Raw genomic sequence first — 16,147 nt, forward strand, 5'->3', positions numbered from 1 at the left:
TACCACTGGAAAATATACTCATCCCTTGTATGCCACTGGCCCCACATGTCATAGACACCAAAAATTATACCTATATGCCACTCAGTGGCATACAAGGGATGAGTATAAAATCTGATGGCATACCAGGAATTTTCTCATGACTTATAATGTGTCCACTCGTGTTAAAAACAAAAAAAGACATCTGACATTCTTAAGAAAGTTTTCATATTACCCACGGATGGAAAAAAATAAAAATCGACCAGAACAGCTAAACTGATGTGACATTCGATCCTGTGCCATGATTCATCATATGTGTGAGACTTGGTCCCAGCACACCTGGTGATTATGTTCGCGCCCGGGTCTTGGTGCCCCTAAAATCCGGGTGTGACAAAAGTGGTATCAAAGGAATGTTGACTGTAGGACGAAACCTAGATAGAACTGGACAACCAATACTTACTTACCTTTGCTACTCTGATTCTTTTCTAAAATTTTCTTAATCTTTTCTCATCTATTTCTGCTTTACTCTGATCATTCTTACCTTATCTTTCTAAAGACAAATGTGGATTTCACACTTTGAAATCATGTGCCTAAAAGTGACCTTTAGAAATAGGAGACTTAATCTTAGGAACAAAAAACAAAACTATTTTTATAAATATCTATGAACTTGAATGTTTGTTCTTATGATACTTGTCTGATTTGGATCTTTGATTGAGTGTAATGAGTTGTGGAGTAATGTCCACAATTACATCTACATATACATATAGGCATAGATATAAATAAATAAAATTCATAAGATAACTAAACAATCTAGATTATCCTCCATTAAAGTGTATCTATTTTAAATAGATCCCACTTAACTCAAAGGATCCTAACTTATCCTAATTAAAATGTATCTGTCTTAATAGATCCACCTTATCTTAAAAGACTCTCTCTTATCTTAATAGATACACACTATCTTGAAAAGATTTAGCTGCGATGGCGGTCGGACGGGGGATTCTTGCAAGTGCTCTTCCCATAAACTGTAGCGGGTTTTCGGAAGCTAGTGGAACTTTGTAAAGGCCTCGTAGTGGATCCCTAGCCATTCACCTCGGTAGTGTCTAAGGGCCTAGCTAACCCTGGCGACATGGGATACACGACTTGTGGGTAAAGGGTACAACCTCTGCAGAGTGTAAAACTGGTATACTAGCCGAGCTCACGGTCATGAGCAGCTCAGGACTCTCTGATGATTAAATTATGGAACCTAAACTCAATTTGTCATTTGCATTTGCATGGGTTTATTATTAATTTTGTTCTCTATTATTTTATTATGGTTTGGTATTTACTTACACTTAGTAACTGCTAATAAAAGTTTGACCAACATTAAAAGCAATGCTCAGCTTTAACCATTCTCTTTGATAAGCCTTACACTCCATGAGCTCCCACCTTTGGTGAGTTCATGTCACATTATTCCCCACAACTTGTTGAGCGATGATCATGTGTGAGCTCACCCTTGCTGTCTCACACCCCCCCCCCACAGGAGAAGAACAGGTGGTTCAGGAGGAGCCACAAGGCGAGGAGTATGATCTGATCTAGGTGGCGTTTCTCAGTTGACATTGGCGCCGACGATCCTTAGTTCGTTTTACATTTATTCTTTTATTTTGTAATAAGTCTTCCGCTATGTAATAAATACTCTAATGTTTTATGACATTTATCTCTATACACTCTGTTATTATATATGTTGTCTTCTTGGCGCATGTATGAGATGCACCCGGCTTTGTTCCTTAAAGCCGGGTGTGACAAGGTTCTTTGGAACCGAACCTCGGTAAAACAAATCATCGTGTTCACTCGCCTTGAATCTTGTTGATTTGTTTTCCCTCTCTTACGTTTCCTTGCTAGTGTAAATTTGAGGTGTAAATTTGGGTTGGTTCCCATACGTCATCTGTAATCTTTGAGCAACTCCTAGCAAGAGAGATATTTTTTGGACTTGAATTTAATTCTAACGCTAACCCCGACCTTAGTGTGTGTTTAAGTTTATAAATTTTAGGTTTCGCCTATTCACCCTCCCTCTAGGCGACTTTCAAAAATAGAGATGAGGGTAGATTGGAATGAAGCGAAATCTTGGTTTTTTGTGAGTATCCTTAAAGAGTACACTTCACTAAGATATCGTGGCCAAATGGTTGGACGAAAGATGCTTGGAATAATATGGCACAACGAATAAACGAAAATTTTGAATCAGCAAACTTTGTAGTTTCACAATTGAATGACAGAGAGCAAAGGCTAAAGAAAGATTATAATGCAGTTAAGGAAATTGTGTCAAAGAGTGGTTTCGGTTGGGACAATGATCTAAAGATGGCGACAACTATTTACAGGCTATGGAATGAGCTATCTGCAGAGATGGAAAAGCAAGCCCTTCCCTTACTATGATGATATGCATGAGATTTACAATGGTACACACAACTACTTGTAGAGATGGAGAAACAAGCCCTTCCCTTACGAAGCAGCAATCAGGGCCTTAGTACCGTGAACGTATAGAGGTGTTTGGGATGACTCCATGGGTGTTTGGGATGGCTCCATGCTCTAGCTCTAATGCGGAGTTGTAGTTTATAATACTAATTTAAATAGTTTTAAAAATACTTTTAATCTACATAATAAACAAAATGACTTATCTACATGTTTTCTAAAGGATTACAACTCTAGCTCTATGATTTTCTAGAGCACATAATGACCTACTCTAGCAACTTCACTAAATTTTCTGGAGATGAGACTGTCCCAAACAAGGCCATCATATCGTGTTGTTTGAATTGAACTCTTAAAAATAATTAGTAAAAGTCGGTTTATTAAGTGGTGTTTGAGACCGCTACAATTCACGAAAATCAACTCAGCTTCATAAACCTCTAACCAAACACTTCTAACTTCAACAACTTAGCTTCACCAAAAATAATATGAAGTTATATAGGTGCTGGTATTGCTCTCCTTCACAAAAACTAGCTCAACTTCACAAAATTTAAGGTAGAGCAACTCAACTTTAAATTTGCAGATTTTTAACGTGTTTGACTTGTAAATTGGCTTTACTAAAAAATATATAATTAAAATTAATAATATAAAATAGATAAAATGTGTTTCTCCTTTCTCTTTCCAGTGATAGAAGTTCACTCGTAGGCACGTAGGCTCAGTGCAGTAACTACCGCGCACGTGTGTTAGCTTTTCATTGCATCTCAGCACTTGCTCGGGGGCATGTACACCAGCGTGGAGAGCTGGTGGAGCGCGTGGCCATGGCGCATAGGTGGGGCTCAGGCGGACCTGCTCGTCGCCATGGCCAAGGCGCCGACGTAGAGCGTAGGCGGGCACGCAGCTCGGCCTGACGCATAGCGCAGGCGCGTCGATGTGGCCAGGTGTGGTCGCCGACCGATGAGATGGGAAGGCGGGTGTCGAGTACTTGGGAACCGGGTACCTGAAATAGCTTAAGGCCTTGCATTATTCGTTATTGCAATTCATTGTGGAGAAGTGTCGGTGAAGAAGTATGTTTTCGACCAAGATGTGGCGAGAAAGGCCCTTGCTGAAATGGTTGTTTTGCATGAATATCCATTGTCCATTGTGGATCATGTTGGTTTTAGAAGGTACTCAAGTGTTCTTCAACCGATGTTTAAGATGATCACTAGAAACACTTTGAAGAATGACATCATTGAGATTTATGAGATTGAGAAGAAGAAGGCCTTGAGCTTTATGCAGAAGAATATAATGCAAGAATTGCAATAACGACTGAAATGTGGACAACTGAGAATTGCAATAACGACTGATATGGGAATTGCAATAACGACTGATATGGGGAGGCGGGTGTCGAGTACTTGGTTGCTTCTAGGTTCTGGCTTTGACACTCTTTCTAGTGACCTTGTTCACTTCTTGAGCTTGATCTTGAGCCTTATGACTTACACCACATAACCATGGGTATTACCTCATTAGTTATAAGTCACGTCCTTAAGTTGTGATCCTCGATGCGTCATATCTCTTCTCAACTCGATCAACCTTGACTTTGCAAGTGTTATTCTTCACCCTGGCTTTGGTTTCCTCGGCCTCCTTGACCTTCTCCCGTGAACTCAGTACCTCGAAGCTCTTCTTGCCTCCATCCTTGGCTTGATTAGTTGTCTTCGAGTTACACACTGAGTCTCACTTAGACAAAGTTCATCTTACTTGTGACATCTGTTATCCATAAACATTCCAGTCTTTGTACCATCACACTTGTTCACTTGTGTTGAACCTTGTAAGCTTTGAACTAAGTACCTATTTAACACTTATCAACTCCTATTAGTCCTTTAATTAGGTTGTCATCCAAACCACCAAAACCACAAGGGAGCTTTCAATATATACATATATACAATATCTATTCTTTTTATAACATAAATGTCCTTTGTATAACATAAATAAAGATGACTTGATTAGCAAACTGAAGTTTAGTTCTCATACCGGTATTATTCGCTAAGGAGAGGACCCACGAAGAAATTCACACTTAAAAGGTGTATAGATTTAGATAACTCATTTTATTTATTATTTAGATTAAAAATATTTTCTAAACTATTTAATTTTCATGGGACTGCTCCAGATCTCTAAAATTTGGTAGAGTTAGAAGAGTAGGTTATTATGTGCTCCAAAAATCATATAGCTGGAGTTGTGAACTTTTAGAAGATTGTTTTTTGTTTATTGTTTATATTTAAAATATTTTTAAACTATTTAAATTTATATTATAAACTACAGCTTCACACTTGAGCTTGAACCTAGAGCAGTCTCAAGCACTTTTATAAACTACAACTCTACGCTTAAGCTGGATTAGAGTAGTCCTAAAATACTCCCTATATCACAGCTCGATAGCCTGACTCAATTTGTTAATGGCTTGATTTGACTTGACTTATTCATATTTTTGAAGATAGTTAGCAAACGAGTCATCTCGTGAGTAGGCTCAAAGACTAATAATTGAAACTTATCGGCTTCAAACTTAAGGACCCTTTTGGAAAACAGGATTTTTTTTTGTTTCATGTGTTTTTCCTATAAAATGAACTAGTTTATGTAAAATTCATGTATGATCCCTCTAAAATTCCTGCATTTCAAAGGAACCCTAAGCTAGCTTTGTATTACACGATGTCCTGCAGTTTACAGTCTAACAATAGTTAGATTTAGATCTTTAAAACTTAGATTATTATGTCCCTACAAATTTGTTTTTAATAAATATATAGATAATCAGTAATGGACTATGAATATATACGTGTAGTATGAAATATGGACTATAGATATATACTGTTTTATTATCGTACGTACATATACATATGCACGCTATTCATCACCTAGGGGTGAAGATTCACCCAGCGATAATTACTAAGAGATCTTCAATTATTACACGCTAGTTGAAGCTTCATCTAGAGTGACAAATAGTGCTGCCATATACATAAACACAAATGTATACACATATGCTATATAACACCTAGTGTGAAGCTTCACCCAAACTCAATTGGCCCAACCGAGGAGCCAGCCATGCGCCATGATTTTTCGGATCCACACACCATTTTTATCGGTTCCATTGGTGATCCCAGAAAAAAATTAAACATAATACTCGGACCCACATAACCTATTTCGCACATTGGTTTGACCTAACGTGACCATAGCTGCGTGCAGCTGTGGGGCTGGTACACACCCTGTGGTGTCAACACAACCTATTCGGACCGGCGGGTGCAGGGCTGCATCTGCATGCGGTCATTCCTGTGAGATCCAGCTTTACAGCTCTGCGCGGGTCCCATTGTCCCATATCTTGACAGGTGTCTTGACTAGTTCAACAACTCTTCTTCCAACGGCCTGTGGCGGCGACAGTTGTCCAAACCAAATACATTGAGGATAGCACGAGAAAGGGGCGCCAAGCAAACCGGGTCGGCCAGCAGACACCGCCATGAGGACTCTACTACCTGTGGCCGCCGGTCGCGGGACCGTCGCCTGCGCGGCCACGCCCGTCCCCCGGAGGTCGCTGCTCCTCTCCACCGCTGCCGCAGGTGAGCACCACTCGTCCCTCGACTGTGGCAGTAGCAGTAGCACCGCAGCTATAGCTGATGACCTGCTGTGTGTTTTTTTTTAATTCATTGCAAGCAGGTGCGGCGCTGCAGCCGGAGCAGGTGGCTGGGACGAGGCCGTTGAGGCTGACCAGGAGCGTGGCGAGCGCCGTGGCAAAGCCCAGGACCTCGGCCGACGAGGCCATCTCGTGGGCGAAGAAGGACAACCGCCGGCTCCTCCACGTCGTCTACCGGGTCGGCGACCTCGACAAGACGATCAAGTACTCGCCTCTGAATTCTGAACTGGAACAGCTCGTCGGCCCGGCCCTGCTGGTCTGATGACCCAATAACGCAGTGCAGGTTCTACACCGAGTGCCTGGGGATGAAGCTGCTCAGGAAGAGAGACATACCAGAGGAGAAGTACAGCAACGCGTTCCTCGGGTACGGGCCCGAGGAATCGCATTTCGTCGTCGAGCTCACTTACAGTCAGTGCGCTCAGTCACTCGGCATCCCTCACCCCCCCCCCCCCCCCCCTCTGACCCCTGTACTGTGCAGTCTGCGGTTTCCAGGTTCCTGATCTTGCTGAATCCATTCACAGATTACGGGGTTGACAAATATGACATAGGCGAAGGGTTCGGCCATTTCGGCATCGCAGTCGAGGACGTAAGATGGCGAACCTAAGACTGCTCCATCGATGAGTTAGAATAGAGAACGTACCATGCTTGGGATCATCTGGATGATTCGTGAAACAGGTGGCCAAGACGGTAGAGCTCATAAGAGCAAAGGCTGGAAAGGTCATCAGGGAAGCCGGTCCTGTCAAGGGCGGCGAGACCGTCATCGCCTTCGTGGAGGACCCCGACGGCTACAAGTTTGAGATCATCGAGAGGCCTGGAACTCCGGAACCCTTGTGCCAGGTGATGCTCCGCGTCGGCGACCTTGACCGTGCCATAAGCTTCTATGAGAAGGTAAGTAGGTGTAGGCTTTGTTGTCATATATAAGCTCCATATCCTTTGTTGTCCAAAAAAAAAAAAAATCATCGCTACATATATATACACACTACTCTTGATCTCTCCCAAATAATAAAGCGCAGGCCTGCGGCATGGAACTGCTCCGGAAGCGAGATAGCCCTGAGTACAAGGTGATGATGCGGGGTTGCAAAAGGCATCAATAATCTGTTAGCTAGTTATTAAGTAATTGCTGCCAGATAACTTGTGTCACGCCATGGATTCCCCCGGATTGCTTCTGCAGTACACAGTGGCAATGATGGGTTACGGCCCTGAAGACAAGGACGCGGTGCTGGAGCTGACCTACAACTATGGTGTCACCGAGTATGCCAAGGGGAATGCATATGCCCAGGTGTGCAATTTGGTTTTCCTCCTCCTTCTTCGCGCGCGCTATGGCCGCCCCAGCAGTCGAGGCTTGACTCTAGACACGCATGATGCGGAGAGATCAAGCAGATCGCCATTGGCACCGACGATGTCTACAGGACCGCGGAGGCGGCGAAGCTGTCCGGAGGCCAGGTGGTGCGGGAGCCGGGGCCCTTGCCAGGGATCAACACCAAGATCACAGCCATCCTGGACCCTGATGGCTGGAAATTGGTACTGTACTACTACTATCCAATGCGCCCATCTTTTGGTCTGTATTGAAGAACGATTCTCTTTTATTAGAGGGAAAAGCTTCTTACAATGTCCATATATCATAGTGCAGGTCTTCGTCGACAACATGGACTTCGCCAAGGAACTGGAGTAGCCACGCCAACGACCTCGGACGCCCTGCAACAGGATTAACTCGCACTGCTGTTGGTCCGTAATTAAAATGAAAGCTATCCTAGTGAAATCCCAAATTTTCATCATGCATAGAATACAGGACCACCATTATATTTGCGAAAGACCCTGAATCAACGATCCCAGACAGATGACTTATGGGCCAATTCCCTGTATACCACTGGAAAATATACTCATCCCTTGTATGCCACTGGCCCCACATGTCATAGACACTAAAAATTATACCTATATGCCACTCAGTGGCATACAAGGGATGAGTATAAAATCTGATGGCATACCAGGAATTTTCTCATGACTTATAATGTGTCCACTCGTGTTAAAAACAAAAAAAGACATCTGACATTCTTAAGAAAGTTTTCATATTACCCACGGATGGAAAAAAATAAAAATCGACCAGAACAGCTAAACTGATGTGACATTCGATCCTGTGCCATGATTCATCATATGTGTGAGACTTGGTCCCAGCACACCTGGTGATTATGTTCGCGCCCGGGTCTTGGTGCCCCTAAAATCCGGGTGTGACAAAAGTGGTATCAAAGGAATGTTGACTGTAGGACGAAACCTAGATAGAACTGGACAACCAATACTTACTTACCTTTGCTACTCTGATTCTTTTCTAAAATTTTCTTAATCTTTTCTCATCTATTTCTGCTTTACTCTGATCATTCTTACCTTATCTTTCTAAAGACAAATGTGGATTTCACACTTTGAAATCATGTGCCTAAAAGTGACCTTTAGAAATAGGAGACTTAATCTTAGGAACAAAAAACAAAACTATTTTTATAAATATCTATGAACTTGAATGTTTGTTCTTATGATACTTGTCTGATTTGGATCTTTGATTGAGTGTAATGAGTTGTGGAGTAATGTCCACAATTACATCTACATATACATATAGGCATAGATATAAATAAATAAAATTCATAAGATAACTAAACAATCTAGATTATCCTCCATTAAAGTGTATCTATTTTAAATAGATCCCACTTAACTCAAAGGATCCTAACTTATCCTAATTAAAATGTATCTGTCTTAATAGATCCACCTTATCTTAAAAGACTCTCTCTTATCTTAATAGATACACACTATCTTGAAAAGATTTTATCCTTATCTTAATAGATCTATGTAACCTAAACTAGTCTAATCTAGTCATGTATGACCTAATCTAGATTTTATCTAAGCTAATATGATCAATCTAGAGTGAGTTAATGCTAGTATAAAAGATAAGGCCATACTCATAATTCACTTACGCCAAAAATGGTGACTTAGATCACTCGGCCATACCCGACAACTTGACCTACACAATTGATTACATAAACTAATCCCAACTATCATATAGCCACCTACTAAACCCTCTACCTAACTATTACCTACTGATCTATCTTAACTTATTGGTGACACCAAAGCTCAAGAGGGAAAAGCTCAACCTCGTCAAGGAAGGAGAGGAGTTAAACTGGATGTTTAGATGCATTGCCATCCAACACGGAGTTCTTCTCACCATAAACTGTCTTACCCCAGGCTATTCTTCCCCTAACCTATCCATCTCTTATATTCTACATAATAAGTAGTTGGATACCTATGCCCTCCTGATCACCCACTATTGAGTATACAAAACAAATGAGACTATGGACTTTTGAAACAATTATAGACTAAAAGTTGAATTACAAACTAATTGTATCCTTTTCTTACAAATCTCGAGGACGAGATTATTTTTAAGGGGGTAGGATTTGTAATACTCAAAATTTCATAAAAGGAATATATAGAGGATTTCCTCATTTTATGTGTCATATTTGCATCATAAAAAGAGCACACATATAATTGAGAGTGATTAATTAAAACAAATGATACCAAAATAAAAGAAAATGCATCATGTGGAGTTTTTATGTTTGTGCATTAAATAAAATAATAATAATAATAAGGATAATAAGATAATAAATACTAGAAGTTAAATCAAACCCTAAATTAAAATTAGGGTTTTTGAAAATGAGGAGGAGTTATATTTCCAAAGTTGGTATTCTTAATTTCACAATATCATGGAGAATAAATTTAGAATAAATTTGAATTTAGAATTTGTCGGGGACCATAATTAGGGGTACCCTTAAGGCTCCTAATTCTCAGCTGGTAACCCCCATCAGCATAAAGCTGCAAAGGCCTGATGGGTGCGATTAAGTCAGGGATCGGTCCATACGAGGGACTCGATCACGCCTCGCCCGAGCCTAGCCTCGGACAAGGGCAGCCGACCCCGGAGAATCTCCGTCTCGCCCGAGGCCCCCCTCCAGCGGCGAATGTGTTCCCGGCTCGCCTGAGGCCCTGTCTTCGCTAAGAAGCAACCCTGACCAAATCGCCGCACAGACCGACCGAGTCGCAGGAGCATTTAATGCAAAGGTGGCCTGACACCTTTATCCTGACGCGCGCCCCCCTAGAGCCGAAGTGACCGCCGTCACTTCGCCGCTCCACTGACCGGCCTGACAGAAAGACAGAGCCGCCTGCGCCGCTCCGACTGCGGTACCACTCGACAGAGTGAGGCTGACAGGCAGTCAGGCCCAGTCGAAGGCACCATAGGAAGCTCCGCTTCGCCCGACCCAGGGCTCAGACTCGGGCTAAGTCCCGGAAGACGGCGAACTCCGCTTCGCCCAACCCAGGGCTCGGGCTCGGGCTAAGTCCCAGAAGACGGCGAACTCCGCCCGACACAGGGCTCGGACTCGGGCTAAGTCCCGGAAGACGGCGAACTCCGCCCGACCCAGGGCTCGGACTCGGGCTAAGCCCCAGAAGACGACGAACTCCGCTCCGCCCGACCCAGGGCTCGGACTCGGGCTAAGCCCCAGAAGACGACGAACTCCGCTTCGCCCGACCCCAGGGCTCGGACTCCGCCCCGGCATCAGCCGGCGATCTCCGCCTCGCCCAAACCTGGGGCTCGGACCCGACCTCGGCCACGGAAGACAGACTCGACCTCGGCTTCGGAGGAGCTTCCACATCGCCCAACCTAGGGCGCAGACCAGCCACGTCAACAGGAGGCGCCATCATCACCCTACCCCGAGCTAACTCGGGCCGCAGGGAACAAGACCGGCGTCCCATCTGGCTTGCTCCGCCAGATAGGCAATGATGGCGCCCTGCATACTCTGTGACGACAGCGGCTCTCAGCCCCCTTACGGAAGCAAGAGGACGTCAGCAAGAACTCAACCGCTCCGACAGCTGTCCCTCCGCCAGGCTCCATCGCTCCTCCGACGGCCACGACATCACACCAGCTGGGTGCCAAAATCTCTCCGGCTGCCACAATGGCATGTACTTAGGGCGCTAGCTCTCCTCCGCTAGACACGTAGCACTCTGCTATACCCCCCGTTGTACACCTGGATCCTCTCCTTACGCCTATAAAAGGAAGGACCAGGGCCCTCTTAGAGAGGGTTGGCCGCGCGGGGACGAGGACGAGATACGCGCTCGCTTGAAGCCGCTCGCTCCCTCTCCCACGTGGACGCTTGTAACCCCCTACTGCAAGCGCACCCGACCTGGGCGCGGGACGAACACGAAGGCCGCGGGATTCCCACCTCTCTCACGCCGGTCTCCGGCCGCCTCGCTCTCCCCCCTTCGCGCTCGCCCTCGCGCTCGACCCATCTGGGCTGGGGCACGCGGCGACATTCACTCGTCGGCTCAGGGACCCCCCGGTCTCGGAACGCCGATAGTTGGCGCGCTAGGTAGGGGCCTGCTGCGTGTTGACGAACAGCTTCCCGTCAAGTTCTAGATGGGCAGTCTCCAGCAACCTCTCCAACCCAGGACGGTGCTCCGTTTCGGGAGTCTTGAGTTTGTGTCCCTCGACGGCAGCTACGACATGATACTCCTTCCACCGCCGCGCGACAACGACAATGGCGGCCGACAACCCGCCCGCCGGCGGCGGAATCGACGACGTCTTCCCCGCATGGTGGAAGAACAACCTTCGAGCTCATCCCATCCTCTCCCCCGTCGACGGAGGAGGAGGCGGGGCAACCAAGGCCAAGCAGGAGGCAGTGCCTCGTCGGCTGTCGAGCGAGTCGACGACCCCAGCGCCCCAACGGGGGGCGCACTGGGCGTCGACCTCGCGTTTGAGACGAAGGCGAGCGCCGTCTCCCCGCGACACGCCAATCCCGAGCAAGCGGACGACGCCAGCACGCTCGCGAAAAGCTTGCTGGACGTCACCCTTGTACCTGAGACGATGGCGCAGTCAGTCCCCGACGTGACCTCATCGCCGCCCGTCGACCAAAAGGTACCGATCGATTCTCATCCCACGTCATTTGGATTCAGCCTCAACCCGTCTAGCGACCCCGCTTTGGCGGGTGCTCTCGTAGAGGCGAGTCCAAACCCTCTGGGGTTTTGTATGCGGTCACCTTGGGACCGGCTGACGGACGTCTCGACCTACGGGCCCTCTGGGTCCGAGGAAGACGACGAGCCCAGCATCTGTTGGGATTTCTCTGGACTTGGCAACCCCAGTGCCATGCGGGACTTCATGACCGCATGCGACTACTGCCTTTCCGACTGTTCCGACGGTAGCCGTAGCCTCGGCGACGAGGACTGCGGCCCAAGTCGCGAATGCTTCCACGTCGATCTAGGGGGACCCTCTGAAGGCAACCATCTCGGCATGCCGGAGGACGGTGATCTCCCTAGGCCGGTGCCTCGCGTCGACATCGCACGGGAGCTAGCTGTGGTCCCCGTTCAAGCGGGGGGCCACGACCCACAGCTCGAGCAAATCCGCGGGGTGCAGGCCAGGCTCGACGAGGGAGCAGGAGCGCTTGAGCCGATCCACCGGGACGTCGGGCAGGCATGGGCGGGCCAACCCCCGGCCGGAGAAATACGTCATCTACCCTAGGGCTTCCAGCACCGCGTCGCCGACGACGTCAAGGTCAGGCCACCACCCGCATCTAGTAGGGTCGGCCAGAACCTGGCTGCAGCAGCGATGCTTCTCCGTGCGATGCCGGAGCCATCAACCACCGAGGGGCGGCGAATCCAGGGGGAGCTCAAGAATCTCCTGGAAGGCACCGCGGTCCGACGGGCCGAGAGCTCTGCCTCCCGAAGGCAGGGGTACCCCTCGGAACCTCATGCCGCGACTTCCCGATTCATGCGGGAAGCCTCGGTCTACACCGGACGCACGCGCAACACAGCGCCTGCGGCCCCTGGTCGCCTCGGCAACGAGCACCATCACCGCGACCGTCGGGCCCACCTCGATGAGAGGGTGCGCCGAGGCTACCACCCCAGGCGTGGGGGATGCTACGACAGCGGAGAGGATCGGAGTCCCTCGCCCGAGCCACCCGGTCCGCAGGCCTTCAGCCGAGCCATACGACGGGCGCCGTTCCCGACCCGGTTCCGACCCCCGACTACTATCACGAAGTACTCGGGGGAGACAAGACCGGAACTGTGGCTCGCGGACTACCGTCTGGCCTGTCAACTGGGTGGAACAGACGATGACAACCTCATCATCCGCAACCTCCCCCTGTTCCTCTCCGACACCGCTCGCGCCTGGTTAGAGCACCTGCCTCCGGGGCAGATCTCCAATTGGGACGACCTGGTCCAAGCTTTCGCCGGGAATTTCCAGGGCACGTACGTGTGCCCCGGGAATTCCTGGGACCTCCGAAGCTGCCGACAGCAGCCGGGAGAGTCTCTCCGGGACTACATCCGGCGATTCTCGAAGCAGCGCACCGAGCTGCCCAACATCACCGACTCGGATGTCATCGACGCGTTCCTCGCCGGCACCACCTGCCGCGATCTAGTGAGCAAGCTGGGTCGCAAGACCCCCACCAGGGCGAGCGAGCTGATGGACATTGCCACCAAGTTTGCCTCCGGCCAGGAGGCGGTCGAGGCTATCTTTCGGAAGGACAAGCAGCCCCAGGGCCGCCCTTCGGAAGATGCCCCCGAGGCGTCAACTCAGCGCGGCGCCAAGAAGAAGGGCAAGAAGAAGTCGCAAGCGAAACGCGACGCCGCCGACGCGGACCTTGTCGCCGCCGCCGAGTACAAGAACCCTCGGAAGCCCCCCGGAGGTGCCAACCTCTTCGACAAGATGCTCAAGGAGTCGTGCCCCTATCACCAGGGGCCCGTCAAGCACACCCTTGAGGAGTGCGTCATGCTTCGGCGCCACTTCCACAGGGCCGGGCCACCCGCGGAGGGTGGCAAGGCCCGCGACGACGACAAGAAGGAAGATCACCAGGCAGGAGAGTTCCCCGAGGTCCACGACTGCTTCATGATCTATGGTGGGCAAGTGGCGAACGCCTCGGCTCGGCACCGCAAGCAAGAGCGCCGGGAGGTCTGTTCGGTGAAGGTGGCGGCGCTAGTCTACCTAGACTGGTCTGACAAGCCCATCACCTTCGACCAAGCCGACCACCCCGACCATGTGCCGAGCCCAGGGAAATACCCGCTCGTCGTCGACCCCATCATCGGCGACGTCAGGCTCACCAAGGTCCTCATGGATGGAGGCAGCAGCCTCAACATCATCTACGCCGAGACCCTCGGGCTCCTGCGTGTCGATCTGTCCTCCATCCGGGCAGGCGCTGCGCCCTTCCATGGGATCATTCCCGGGAAGCACGTCCAGCCCCTCGGACAGCTCAACCTTCCCGTCTGCTTCGGAACACCCTCCAACTTCCGAAGGGAGACTCTGACGTTCGAGGTGGTCGGGTTCCGAGGAACCTACCACGCGGTACTGGGGAGGCCATGCTACGCGAAGTTCATGGTCGTCCCCAACTACACTTACCTGAAGCTCAAGATGCCGGGCCCCAACGGGGTCATCACCGTCGGCCCCACGTACAAACACGCGTTCGAATGCGACGTGGAGTGCGTGGAATATGCCGAGGCCCTCGCCGAGTCCGAGGCCCTCATCGCCGACCTGGAGAGCCTCTCGAAGGAGGTGCCAGACGTGAAGCGTCATGCCGGCAACTTTGAGCCAGTGGAGACGGTTAAGTCCGTCCCCCTCGACCCCAGAGGCGACGCTTCCAAGCAGATCCGGATCGGCTCCGGGCTCGATCCCAAATAGGAAGCAGTGCTCATCGACTTTCTCCGCGCGAACGCTGACGTCTTCGTGTGGAGTCCCTCGGACATGCCCGGCATACCGAGGGATGTCGTTGAGCACTCGCTGGACATCCGAGTCGGAGCCCGACCTGTCAAGAAGCCTCTGCGCCGATTCGACGGGGAGAAGCGCAGAGCCATAGGCGAGGAGATCCACAAGCTAATGGCGGCGGGGTTCATCAAAGAGGCGAAAGGCGTCAAGCTCAATCCCGAAAAGTGGGTCTTCGGGATGCCCCAGGGCATGTTCTTGGGGTTCATCGTCTCCAAGCGGGGCATCGAAGCCAACCCGGAGAAGATTGCGACCATCGCGCAGCACCCCAAGCCCTTGTTGGGGGCACTCGGGGGCTACACGCACCCCTGGGAAGGGCCGCTTGTCATCGCCAAAGTTCTGAAGCCCGGAACGTACAAGCTGGCCAACCGTCAAGGCGAGGTCTACGACAGCTCTTGGAACATCCAACAACTACGTCACTTCTACCCTTAAGATGTTTTCAAGTTGTTCGTATACCTCACTCCCACGCAAGTCTTAGTCGTCAAGGAAGGGTCAGCCTCGCCTCGGCAGAGCCCGACCCTCCCTCGGGGGCTAAAAAGGGGGAACCCCTCTGCGTCAAGATTGGGGAACCTCTCTGCGTCCAAAATTTTCAATCAAAAAGGCTTTTGCATTCCCCCGGCTATGTCGGAAGCAGGACCCCAAGGAGCGAACGCGGGTGCATGTAAGTGGCAAGGCCGACTGAGCCGAGGGACTCCTATGCCTCCGGGTTAGGGACACCTCACTCGTCACCCGCCACGAAAAGTGACCCCTACTTGGGGAAGCCACCCTGTTACTAACAGGCGAAGCCGGACACGCAAAATAAAAGGGAAAGGAGTACGACTTCATGCGACGGTAACAAAGTGTTCAGGCCTCAGCGGCCGCAGAAAGACACACGTGCATCCAACAGAAACTGTTCCAACAGAGTTAGGCGTCGCCTTGGGAAGGAGCCACGCCTTCGGCTTCGTCCCCACCTTCGGCAAAGTCCATCCCGGCTTTCGGCGACGACGCAGGTGGGAAGATCTCTGCCTCAAAGGTGGTCGCCAGCACTGCGCTCGGACCTGCGGCGGCTGCATCGAGCCTCTGGACTTCTGCCAGGGTGGCTTCATCTTCGTCGGGAAGGCAATACCCCTCGCTAACTCGCTCCAGGTCCACAACATAGTGGGAAGCGAGCACGGCAAAGGCCCGCCTGACGCCGTGGTGTAGCGCCTCGCGGAGTCTGCCGCGCACATGATCACCCAAGACTTGAAGGCGACTGTGAGGGGAGCTTCCTGAGGGGACGTCGCCGGAGCCAAGGACCCTGTAAATGTCCGAGACGGCCTCGGACATGGCCGCGT

At 49.7% G+C, this 16,147-nt stretch overlaps 1 protein-coding gene across 1 annotated transcript; it reads left to right on the forward strand.

Annotated features, from left to right (window-relative positions):
* Nucleotides 1-5,821: 5,821 nt before the first annotated feature.
* Nucleotides 5,822-7,912, forward strand: LOC100281139 (lactoylglutathione lyase). Its single transcript, NM_001367511.1, has 9 exons — nt 5,822-5,987; nt 6,085-6,265; nt 6,345-6,469; nt 6,583-6,647; nt 6,737-6,949; nt 7,075-7,122; nt 7,233-7,340; nt 7,442-7,582; nt 7,692-7,912. Exons 1-9 carry the CDS (start codon nt 5,888-5,890, stop codon nt 7,731-7,733), a joined length of 1,023 nt encoding a protein of 340 aa, NP_001354440.1. The 5' UTR covers nt 5,822-5,887; the 3' UTR covers nt 7,734-7,912.
* The last annotated feature ends 8,235 nt before the right edge of the window (nt 7,913-16,147 follow it).

This window comes from Zea mays, chromosome 5 (assembly GCF_902167145.1).
Source record: "Zea mays cultivar B73 chromosome 5, Zm-B73-REFERENCE-NAM-5.0, whole genome shotgun sequence".
NCBI lineage: Eukaryota > Viridiplantae > Streptophyta > Magnoliopsida > Poales > Poaceae > Zea > Zea mays.